Raw genomic sequence first — 13,271 nt, forward strand, 5'->3', positions numbered from 1 at the left:
TCATATTCTTTTTTTTAATCATGCATTTCCAACCATCTTGTGTATTCTATGATTGTCAAACATTTTTTGTAGGATGAATTTGTAAAGTTTATGCCGATTTAAAACGAAATTAACACGCGTTTTTGTATTCGAACCGAATTATCAAATTATGCATCTGAAAAATTGATTCCAATGAATCCATGTAGAAATGCCATTGTATAAGTTCAGAGAATTTTTTTTTTTGTAATATGGACGACGATAGACGATACGGTAACTTCTGTTCAGGTTAGCTAACATCTTATCTGTTAAATCGGCCTTGAAAAAGATAGATTGATAGACTGATTGGTGTTTAACTCGACTTTCAACATTATTGGCATGTGCCTGAAAAAAACATCAGTGGAAAAACTTACATTCTTCATCATTTAAACTTTTTTCATATGAATGTACTTATACGCATTGAATTTTAATTATTTTCACAGGGAGCGGGATATTAAGACTGATGTAGCTCATTCATTGAAAACTTAAATACTTTTGATTAATTTTAATGATAAGAATAGAAAATGAAATGAGTAAATTTCAAAGAAAAAAATACTCATGTGATCGTTTCTGTCTTGGTTAAAAAAAATAATTTACACTTCTTTCAAGTTAACAATATTTGATGTCAAAATAAACTGGCGAAATAAGTCAACATTACTAATGAAAACCTACGTGTGTTACATGTATTATCATCTCCTTTGTAGTATTGAGTTGTTTCACATTTACATACAGCAGATGCACATTTAAGAGGAGTGTAACAACTCTTTGCTGCAGTCGAACATGGTTCTTCGTATCTTCCAACTGTAGTAAAAGCAATCATAATTAACATGTTTGACATAGCATTATTTTTGAAAAATGTAAAAGTTTTTCAATTTGTTTAGAATATGTGAATCTAACCCCAAGTTAATAGCCTTTTTGAAACACATGCATTAAAAAAAGTCATCATTTTGATCATAAACTTGATTACTTGAACCTTGCATTGCTAAAACTGATTAAATTACCTTGCAACTTTGCATACATACATGTTCACCTGTAATAACCATGTTAATCATCTCTGATTCAAATTATTTGCACTTATATACCTGCTTTACTAACAGTATAAAATATTGAATTAGACCATAAATCAAAATATATATTATAATCTCATGAAATATAGATAAATAAAAAACAATCATACCAGAACTGTTTTTTAAATCCGTAGTGTAACTAGAGGCTCTAAAGAGCCTGTGTCGCTCACCTTGGTCTATGTGCATATTAAACAAAGGACACAAATGGATTCATGACAAAATTGTATTTTGGTGATGATGATGTGTTTGAAGTTCTTACTCTACTGAACGTTCTTGCTTCTTACAATTATATCTATAATGAACCTTGCCCATTAGTAACAGAGAAAAATATTTGGTAAAAATTTACATAAATTTACCGAATTAATGAAAATTGTTAAAAATTGACTATAAAGGGCAATAACTCCTTAAGGGGTCAATTGACCATTTAGGTCATGTTGACTTATTTGTAGATCTTACTTTGCTGAACATTATTGCTGTTTACAGTTTATCTCTATCTATAATAGTATTCAAGATAATAACCAAAAACGGCAAAATTTCTTTAAAAATTACCAATTGGAGGGCAGCAAGCCAACAACTGATTGTCCAATTCATCTGAAAATTTCAGGGCAGATAGATATTGACCTGATAAACTTTTTTATTTATGTCAAATTTCCTCAAAATGCTTTGGTTTTTGAGTTATAAGCCAAAAACTGCATTTTACCCCTATGTTCTATTTTTAGCCGTGGCGGCCATCTTGGTTGGTTGACCGGGTCACGCCACACATTTTTTAAACTAGATACCCCAAAGATGATTGTGGCAAAGTTTGGATTAATTTGGCTCAGTAGTTTCAGAGAAGAAGATTTTTGTAAAAGATTACTTAGATTTATGAAAAATGGTTAAAAATTGACTATAAAGGTCAATAACTCCTAAAGGGGTCAACTGACCATTTCGGTCATGTTGACTTATTTGTAAATCTAACTTTGCTGAACCTTATTACTGTTTACAGTTTATCTCTATCTATAATAATATTCAAGATAATAACCAAAAACAGCAAAATTTCCTCAAAATTACCAATTCAGGGACAGCAACCCAACAACAGGTTAACCGATTCATCTGAAAATTTCAGGGCAGATAGATCTTGACCTGATAAACATTTTTACCCCATGTCAGATTTCCTCTAAATGCTTTGGTTTTTGAGTTATAAGCCAAAAACTGCATTTTACCCCTATGTTCTATTTTTAGCCGTGGCGGCCATCTTGGTTGGATGACCGGGTCACGCCACACATTTTTTAAACTAGATACCCCAATGATGATTGTGGCCAAGTTTGGTTTGATTTGGCCCAGTAGTTTCAGAGGAGAAGATTTTTGTAAAAGTTAACGACGACCGACGACGGACTACGGACGACGACGACGGACGCCGGACGCCAAGTGATGGGAAAAGCTCACTTGGCCCTTCGGGCCAGGTGAGCTAAAAAAAAGACCAAATATGGAAGGTTAAGTGCTTGAATTATACAATAGTTACTTTGTTTGTTTTTGGTAATTAGAAGAGTTATGCGTTTCATAAAAAAAGTATTGCTGAAGTAATCTCTAATAACACTAAAACTACTTACACATTACGTGCAGCTGTGAATTAAGTGCCAGTCTTTGTAAGAATCAGGCAATTTAGGTAAAATTCAAAACATGATCAGAAAAAACCCACCGAGCTAATCATGCTGTTTAATACTAACCATCATCCTGAGTTAAAAATAATTGGTCTTCCGTTTGTGTGTGTCTGGTAATATCAAATAACTTGGTTAGAAAATTTGTTAGAATGATAGCAAATTACAGAGTTATCTCCCCTTTTTGTTAATTTCTAGTGCATTTCAACCAAATTGTATCTTCGATTACCAGTACAGAAAATGGAAATAAATGTGATTTTTGTGCATAACTACATTTTATGAACTGAAGTCAATGTCAAATTGGGTGGGTTTTTTTTGTCATGTTTTCACCACTGCCTGATTCTTAGGCAGACTGGCGCTCAAGTTGCCAATATATATGCGTTTTACATGTTATGTTTTATGGACATTTGGCTATCTTTTTTTTCTTGTTTCCCTATTCATGACTATTGCTAATGTGAACAAATGAACATGTTTCCTAGTCCGTTCATAGAAAAGGTATAATATAAGCATAGCTATTGCAATAATTTTTAATAATGAGCACATCAGGTTGCAAATTTTGAATTGATATTTTGATATAAAAAAAGAGGAAAAGAAATGATTTTTTCCAGTGTAACAATGCATGGAGCAATTTTCAGGTTATGCAACTCGTATTTCTTAAAAATCCTTCGTCGGTTGTACTGCAATATACTGAAGGTCTTTCACACCTTAAACTATAAAATGCCTCATTCTATACATATCATCTTTTTCATATGCTTTTTATTTGTGTTTGAATTGAATACCTACTTGCTTTACAACTGTTATCATTTGGATCTATATACTGCGTTTCCGGATATTCACAATCACATAAACCAGAAACACAAACCATATTATTGGAACAGGGGTCCACTGATGAGCATGTCTCTCTATCTATTTCATCTATGAATAAACATATAACACTATTATTTAATCACATTTGCAAAACAAACAATTATAGGATGGTCTTAAAAAAGTAACAAATTAACTTCGAGTCACCTTTCAAAAGAAGATGATTTTAATATAGTTTCACTTAATTGCCGGATATCAAAACATTACTTATTTCAGAATTAAAAATGTAATTCAATATACTATATGTTCTTTTGTATTTAAAATTAAGTACATAATTTCTGGAAACGCTTTAGTTTGAGACCTTTTACTTAATTTACAAATATAAGCAACAATAGTGTATGTGTAAATCTAAGCTATTGATGCAAGGTACATATTTTTTGATAGAACTTCAACAAGACTGAATTATTAACAGCATTGTAGGTATGTCAAAATATAACGAATATACAACAATACATAAGCTTTTATCAACTAAATTTACTAGTTGATAAACTTTACCCTTTAAACAATTGTGGTGACATTATAAATGAAAGGCTGTTTTTTTCAACTCTTTTGTCAGGTTTTTGTTTCCTTGCCACACCCCGATTTTTATTATCTATTTTTTTAATTTCAAAAGGAAGGGTGCATTCTCGCTATATTTGTATGTCTGACCAAAATTTAATTTGTCATACTTTAACCATAACAATTAATACCTACTAATGTTACAGGTATTATCATCTTCATTGTAGTAATGATTTGTTTCACATCCACATAAACTAGAAGCACAAATGAGGGGAGAGAAACAGCTTGTTGTATCTGTCGAACAGGGTTCTGTGTATCTTCCAACTGTAGGAATATAAAAATCACAATGTTAAAATTTATAACATTAAACCAATATATTCAAACTCACATAGAGTAGTATCATTGTATACGAAACTAAACTATCTTATACATTTTATTACAAATAACAAGTGAATCACTACATACATATTTACAATGATATGTTTCAACAAAGAACGTATATTACATTAGCGATATTTCTACATATAATGAGGTAATATAGATAAGTATCAAGCACAAGCTTCAATTTTTTAATTGAGTGGAGTAAACAAGCACACAAGGTCATTTTCCATTTTGTAAAATAGAATTCCATTTTTTCAAATGGTAAATTTTCAGGACAATTACTTCTTTTAAAACTTATAATAATCACTTACATGTGTTGCAGGTATTATCATCTGTCTTGTAGAAATGATTTGTTTCACATTCACATAAACCAGACGAACAACTAAGGGGAGAGTAACAACTAGTAACTGACATCGAACAATGTTCTTTGTATCTTCCATCTGTAAGTAGATTAAACATATTGTTTGGTTCTGCAAGCATATTTATTACTGTACAATCCATGTTAAAAACAATTGAAACATTTAAGCCATTGCATAAGATAACGATCCCTTCTATTAATTAAATAAATAAATAAAAATCCCTTTACCTTGATAACTATACGAACCCTGCATTGTTAATAAAATTTGATATTTCATGTAGCATTCACCTGTTCTTATACCAATCCACGTCTATGTTTCAACAAAACACACGTCCTATATTACCAATGTCATTTCAACTGATCGGGCGGAGCTAGGTATTAATTTGCATAAGGACAACATATTTGAAGATGTGTGTGATAAGGATGATTGCCGTTATAATTATTACTGATTTATAATCACCTATCAGTGTCATCAAAGGAATTTACAAAAGAATTACTGGACACCTCATTGATGAGTTTATCCTAATACACTTATCTATAGATGGACTGGTTTATTTTGAGCGAACCGGTTAAACTCCGCCCAGTCAAGTGAAATAAATCGAGTAATACATATGAATAAAAAAATAACCAATTGAATTAAAAACCTTTATGCAAACGAATTTTTATACAAATTGAATAAAACATATTGCATTAAAAGAAATTATACCATTTGAATGAAAAATTATACCATTTGAATTAAAAATTATACCATTTAAATTACAAAAAATTCAATTATAACATATTCTTACCAGTATCGTATTGAATATAATTGAATCATAAAACAGTGCTATCCATATCATGCATATTGTTTTTATATTAATTTTCAAATTATTAATATAGAAGATACGATATAAAAATGATGAATTGAAATAATTCCCTTTTTTAATGTATACAATGATTTTATTGTTTGAAGGTGATCAGTTTATCAAAGATACAATAGTTTTTTTTTTATTTTTATGAAACAAAATTAAATTAATTCAAAAAGGAAAGTAGATTTAAAAAAAAAAGAAAACTCTCCAACTTAATGATGGCGTTTGTCATAATTCATTCTTCTAACTTCGATAATGAACACCTACATGGGTTGCAGGTATTGTAATCTGCGTTGTAGTAATAATTTGTTTCACATTCACATAAGCCAGAAGTGCAACTCAGGGGAGAAAAACAACTGGTAACTGTTGTCGAACAAGTTTCTTTGTATCTTCCAACTGTAAGAAAAAGCAAACATGAATTATTTATGTGGCCTAAATTGAAAACCCTTCATTCAAACACTCTTATAAAATAAATAAACGAACCATTAATATATTAATATTTATAGATTATCGTTGATCATCTCAACGAGATTGATTTTCTAGCTTGAGCTGGTACAGCGAAAGTGAGAAAAGCAATCGAGCTGAGATGACCAATGATAATCAGTTTATCGCTATTTTACCTATGACGACGTTGTCAATTTCATGTCAATTTTGTTAGCAACGCCACGTGGTCTCCTTAGTTTCTAGCGATAATGTTTCCATCTCAAGCGAGAAGCATGATATGAAAATTATCACAAAAAGATATCAAAGGAAAAATGCACAAAATAGCGATAATCATTAATGTCTTGTATTGATAAAATATTTGTAAAAAAAGCGTAATCGCAGTCATCATGTAAGCTGTTAAAAACTTCAAAATTAATGTACATCACGATTTATACACAGTATTAACTACCTGTCCCTTACTATATGAGAGCAATGATGCTGTGTACGGTATCTTTGGTTTTTTTTTTCATTTAAAAACAATACAAGTGCAGACAAATAGTCTGAAATTGAACGTATTATGGTACTTAAAATACGATATGTTAAAGAAGCAGTTAAAAAGAGTGCACATGTTATAACTCATCAATATAGAATCAATTTGCTGATTGAATAGGGAGCTAAAAAGACAGACAAAAATATTTAAAAAGGCAAAAGTAACACAAAAAGATGATTGCAATACACTCCCAACAATAATTGTAGTATTATTCAAGTTACTAAATGTTGAAGCCTATTCAATATTAAGTCTTGGTAAATAAAAAAATGTTTATTTACAGACGTCTGTTTCTAATCATAAGCCACATTGATAATGAAATGTTATAACCAGTAAGTCTTAAACACAATAAATATTTTCAATTGATAAGCAAGATTTTTCAACGTCAAACAGATCTAAATATAGTAGATAAATGTAAAATTATGTTTCAATATAAAAAATAATAAACACTTACATGTATTGCAGGTATTTAAATCTGCATTGTAATAACTATTTGTTTCACATTCACATAAACCGGAGGCACAAATAAGGGGAGAGAAACAACTGTTCACTGCTGTCGAACAAGCTTCTTTGTATCTTCCAACTGTTAACATAAGCAATCATAATACTATTATTTGTGTTAGTTGTAGTTTCGTATTATTGGCAATTTTTGTAAAATACACTTATTTCAGAGAGTTTTCACAAGTGTTCAAAATTGATATTTTCGATATATCCCTCTTCCAAAAAAAATCTCAGTAACTTAGCAGAAACTTGCATTGCTTAAATTCATGCAGAAAAAACATTTATGACAGTCTAAATGTAGGTAAACTCTTATCAATTAGGTTTACAGGGTAAAATGCATGTTATGAGTGTACAGTGATACAGTTTGCAGGTTTTCAGGTTATTCTAGGTTCAATATGTTCAAATATTTCTATGTTTTAAGCTTTTTCGACTGATTCATATTTTTGGCGATATAAATAACGTTATCAAACTTCATGATTTCCCCATAAAAATAAACGCCTACATGTGTTGCAGGTATTATCATCTGTCTTGTAGAAATTATTTGTTTCACATTCACATAAACCAGATTCACAACTGAGAGGTGAGTAACAACTGGTAACTGCTGTCGAACAAGTTTCTTTGTATCTTCCAACTGTAAGAAAAAGAAATCAGGATTTTAGTGTTTGATGTTTCTTTAATGTTTGCATAATTTACTGGTACCGTTAATTTTATCACTACCACTGGGTCGATGCCTCTGCTGTCGGACTATTAGTCCCCGATGGTATCACTAGCCCAGTAGCCAGTACTTCGGTACTGGCATGAAAATACGGATTTATTGTGTTATCAAAATTTGCTGTTACAAAATATTAGAAATTAATATAAATTTAGGAATGCATCTCCCTCATGCAAAGCTCTGATTCCTTTCACGGATTTGGCTATACTTTTTGGACCTTTTGGATTATAGCTCTTCATCTTTTATTTTAGGCTTTGGATTGCAAATAGTTTGGCCACGAGCATCACTGAAGAGACATGTATTGTCGAAATGCGCATCTGGTGCAAGAAAATTGGTACCGTTAATTTTATTACTACCACTGGGTCGATGCCTCTGCTGGTGGACTATTAGTCCCCGAGGTTATCACCAGCCCAGTAACCAGTACTTCGGTACTGGCATGAAAATACGGATTTATTGTGTTATCAAAATTTGCTGTTACAAAATATTAGAAATTAATATAAATTAAGGAATGTATCTCCCTCATGCAAAGCTCTGATTCCTTTCACGGATTTGGCTATAGTTTTTGGACCTTTTGGATTATAGCTCTTTATCTTTAATTTAAGCTTTGGATTGCAAATAGTTTGGCCACGAGCATCACTGAAGAGACATGTATTGTCGAAATGCGCATCTGGTGCAAGAAAATTGGTACCGTTAATTTTATTACTACCACTGGGTAGATGCCTCTGCTGGTGGAATATTAGTCCTCGAGGGTATCACCAGCCCAGTAGACAGTACTTCGGTACTGGCATGAAAATACGGATTTATTGTGTTATCAAAATTTGCTGTTACAAAATATTAGAAATTATTATAAATTAAGGAATGTATCTCCCTCATGCAAAGCTCTGATTCCTTTCACGGATTTGGCTATAGTTTTTGGACCTTTTGGATTATAGCTCTTCATCTTTAATTTAAGCTTTGGATTGCAAATAGTTTGGCCACGAGCATCATTGAAGAGACATGTATTGTCGAAATGCGCATCTGGTACAAGAAAATTGGTACCGTTAATTTTATTACTATCTGTTTTGTCAGTAAGGGTAGAAAATATTTACTATTGCCAACATTGATATTTAAAAAGTTACACATTCACAAATGTATTACACCACTACGCTACTTGATCTTTTTTTGAACCATGTGTTAGTAAAATTGTGTAGAACCTTCATGTGATGACGTTCTAAGGTAAGTTTTATTAAATTTGTATTCGGTATCAAGCTTTTAACACGCAATATGAATAATAGTTCCTTTTTCGGTATGTTATGCGTACGCAGTGAACAGAAATTAAGAAGTTTTGTAACCAGACTGTATTTTGTCATTCTCCATTTTTTAATTTAAAGAAAAAACAACTTACATGTATTGCAGGTATTGAGATCTGCTTTGTAGTAATGATCTGTTTCACATTCACATAAACCAGAAGCACAAATAAGGGGAGAGTAACAACTGGTTACTGCTGTCGAGCAAGATTCTGTGTAACTACCAACTGTACAAAAAATAATCATAATTATCTGTTTGATAAAATTTGCATAATTTATAACACACTGTTACTTGATGTATCCCTAATTTATCATTGTTATCTATTATGTCTATTTATTTTGTTCTCACATTATTGTCAATATAATGGAGTTACGCGATGTGCAACAAGTGCAGGAGTCTAATTCGGTTGGTTCACATGTGAGAAAAGGTCAACGGTATTGTAATCACACCAATAAGATCGCGTCTGTTATTATCCGTAACACAGGTATTAAATATTAGTTTAAATACTTTGCAAGATGAAAGTGACTTATATTGAATCCCAACCGCCCCCGGTAAAACAACACGCATACTTATTTTAACCAATATAGTTAATGAATCGCGATATTTTGCTAGATGATTGTTTTTGCTTGTGTGTAACACTTACATGTGTTGCAGGTATTGTGATCTGCTTTGTAGTAATGATTTGTTCCGCATTTACATAAACCAGAAGCACATATAAGTGGAGAGTAACAACTTGTTACTGATGCCGAACAATGATCATTGTATCTCCCAACTGAAAGAAAAAGCATTATTTTGTTATGTTTCATTAAGTTTCGGATACGCCATAATCTTTTTGAATATTAATATAAAGAATTAACTAAGTATTGTAAAATTGATAATTCTTAGAAAAATCACCGTAACATTTTTTTAAATTGTTTAATGAGGGTTTGAATAAAGGTTCACTCAATTTAATTTTAATTGGGTATCATGTTTTACTTTATCCATACCAGTTTAAACGTGTGTTGAATGTGCAGTACAACTCTTTGCTCTGTTGTTTTCTAAAGATAAAAAAACACGAAGTGCAGCTTAAAGATCTAAAATCAAGCGCCTTCTTGTACAAAGCTTACTATAAGTCGAAAGACAAAGAACGTATGAATAAAAAAAACAAACGTGCAGGATTACTGAAATCACTAAACAATCAATATTTATTCGCAAAGAAGTACGAAATATAGTTCATGTTTTAACTTGTTGGTCAAAACGCTTTAAGTATTATTAATCTATCAACAACTTTTTTCCCGATGCTGACAATATCTCAATTTGTTAGACAGATTAATGACAACTTTCAATATATTATACAGACCACAGAGCATGATCATTAGGTTCACTAGAAAATTGTAATAAAAATATGTGTTGGTCTATTTGGAAAATAGACGAACATATTAAATGCATCATAGACCAAATCTTACAGCAGTAGTTTTATATATAAAACTATACTTGCAAAAACATTTTACTAATAGGAAGAACTAAAATTGACATTTTTTACCACTTAGATCAAAAGTGTTTTCATTAGTTTTTGTGCTATTTTCACATTCCCTGGCAGATGTGAGAAATTTCTGCTCTCTAAAAATCTGTTTTCGGCAAATGATTGGTTGAAATTTAATTGTGGCGTTAAATTTTCTTGTTTTCTACTGAATTTTCTTATTGTGAGGTCATGAAAAAGGCGACCGTGCCTGATTACGCCACATCAAAAGTACACGACTTTCCTCAAATATTTGAATTGGAAAGATAAAAATCATGAGAGAAACTCGTGCATTGAGATATTTCTCCACTTCCAACATTAAATTTTAATTATTTAAAATGCTTTTAATATTAAAATTTAACTGGCTCGAGTGCTAAAATTATATAATTGCCAGATAAGTCATGTTATTGTCTACATAGTAAAGTATTTCTCTATTGTTGAAAGTTTTTTTTTATTCTTGCAATCGAAATAAACAATAGAACGTCTGAAAATGTTTCAACTATTTAATCAGCACTACACGATGATAAGATGTAAAGTGAAGTCATTAATACGATTAGGCCGTCTGTTTAATTTTGACATGAATATTAACTCACCGGCTTTGTTTTTTTACCAACCTGAATTTTCGATAAATCTATACCCCTTGTACCTTTTATAATAGAACTAACACAATTGATCAAGGAATTCAAATATTGCGCTTGATTGACTTTTTTTCAAAAGTAACGAATCTTGTGATGATTCATTCATTCTACTTTGATAGTAAACACCTACATGCGTTGCAAGTATTATAATCTGCTTTGTAGTAATGATTTGTTTCACATTCACATAAACCAGATTCACAACTGAGAGGAGAGTAACAACTAGTTACGGCCGCCGAACAAGGTTGTTTGTATCTTCCAACTGTAAGAAAAAACAGTTACGATTAAATATTTTGATGTTCATATGTAGTTTAAATAATTAAGAATTTTTGTCAATAACATGAGAACATTTTCACTGGTGCAAAATTGAAAAGCATTGAATAAATCACTGAAACGAAATTAACCAACGAACCCTTAATTACTTGATATTGGCAAAACCTTGCATTTGAATTGCATTAAAAAAAGGATGTTCCAAAGTACAGGAATGCCTCAATCATACTTTTTTTAATGTTCATTGGACCGTGAAAATGGAATTAGCACTCTAAAATATAAAAAGATCATATCATTAGGAACATGCTTACTTAGTTTCAAGTTGATAGAGCTTCAACTGCATCAAAAACTTAAACCTGAAGCGGGACAGAAGAACGGACGAACAGACAAACGAACGGAAGGAAGAACAGACGGGAAAATAGACGTACATACCAGAAAACATAATGCCCATAAATGGGGTATAATGAAAACATGTGAAGATGTTTTTTTAACGATGTAATTTCTATTAATGAAATTTAATTGTGTATCCTATTTAACCAATCAACATGCATGATATTTTCCTTTGCTATGTATATGCTGTGATACAGTATGCATTTTTGTTTAGAATATTTAAATGAAAAAAAATTAAAATAAGTGCAGATTAAAAACCTGAAATTTCACGCATTGTAATACTAAGCTTGCTTTTTCTCATATGGAAAATGGGTACTTCGTGCCATACAGTTTTATGAAAGTGCAAAACATATTAAACATAGGGGCAATAAGGCCCTTATTTGGCCCAAAAATTATTGCAAATTTAAAAGTTATACACATAAACTTTAATTACTGAAAACTTGACTAAGGTATAAGGAACTAAGAAAAACAAAACAAATTTGACATCGAACAAGTTACCATGGCAACAAATCATGACCTTATTTGCATATTTTGTTAAATTTTGTGATTTTTCCTTTTTTTTCATCAAATTTTAAGTATATTTCAGATGGAAAAAGTATGTGCGCACCAAGAAACAGCTTGATGTTTGATGAGACTATGCCAATAGATATAATTAAGCTTCTGCTTAATTATTTTGTTGTTTCTCGGATGCGCAGGATGTTTCCACAACGGAAATAAAGACATTAATTCTGCATTTTTTCATCGTTTTTGTGAAAACAGTACATATCATGACGTAGTTGTGACGTCATCAGATAAAAATATTTATGTTTTTCATTTATATTTCTTGACCCTATGCATTTCTTAACATTATGTGCCAATTGAAATGGTTATCAAACATTTTAGTTTCTTAGGCTAAAACAAGGCTTAAATGCCCCTACTCCTTTACAAAATCCATCTGTTGGAAGTCAGAAGTCATAATACGGAATAGTATGAACCAAAATGGACGAAATACTAATAGATGAATGTTATATAGCCCATTCTGCTATTATACTTGTTTAGTAAAAACACTTAACTAAACTTAGTAGAAGATTTTCATTTAATGCCTTGGTGAACACAAATAATACGATTTGCAATGTCTGTTTTTAAAACAAAGAAGGAATGATAATGACGTTTTTTTACCGTTATGTCAAAACACATTGAGTGTTATCAATTTATCAATTGATATTTTTCCAATGTTCACAAGATTTGCCAGTAGCAGTAATGATATGTTTTAATAAGATAAACAACTAAAAAAGCTCACATAGACGAACAGATGGTCAGTGTAAATGCAGCATGGCCACAATCGGGATGTAGTATTATTA

General features: G+C 31.1%; 1 protein-coding gene across 1 annotated transcript in view; it reads right to left on the minus strand.

The window, feature by feature from the left end:
• Positions 1-13,271, minus strand: part of LOC134687084 (uncharacterized) — a 139,224-nt gene that overhangs the window by 38,724 nt on the left and 87,229 nt on the right. Inside the window, exons 29-38 of the mRNA XM_063547062.1 lie at positions 11,405-11,533; positions 9,782-9,910; positions 9,236-9,364; positions 7,642-7,770; positions 7,093-7,221; positions 5,936-6,064; positions 4,774-4,902; positions 4,277-4,405; positions 3,503-3,634; positions 688-816 (exon numbers count right to left, since the gene is read on the minus strand). Coding sequence (XP_063403132.1) covers positions 688-816; positions 3,503-3,634; positions 4,277-4,405; positions 4,774-4,902; positions 5,936-6,064; positions 7,093-7,221; positions 7,642-7,770; positions 9,236-9,364; positions 9,782-9,910; positions 11,405-11,533 — 1,293 coding nt within the window. The remainder of the gene's footprint in view (positions 1-687; positions 817-3,502; positions 3,635-4,276; positions 4,406-4,773; positions 4,903-5,935; positions 6,065-7,092; positions 7,222-7,641; positions 7,771-9,235; positions 9,365-9,781; positions 9,911-11,404; positions 11,534-13,271) is intronic.

Source organism: Mytilus trossulus, chromosome 10 (genome assembly GCF_036588685.1).
Source record: "Mytilus trossulus isolate FHL-02 chromosome 10, PNRI_Mtr1.1.1.hap1, whole genome shotgun sequence".
Taxonomy (NCBI): domain Eukaryota; kingdom Metazoa; phylum Mollusca; class Bivalvia; order Mytilida; family Mytilidae; genus Mytilus; species Mytilus trossulus.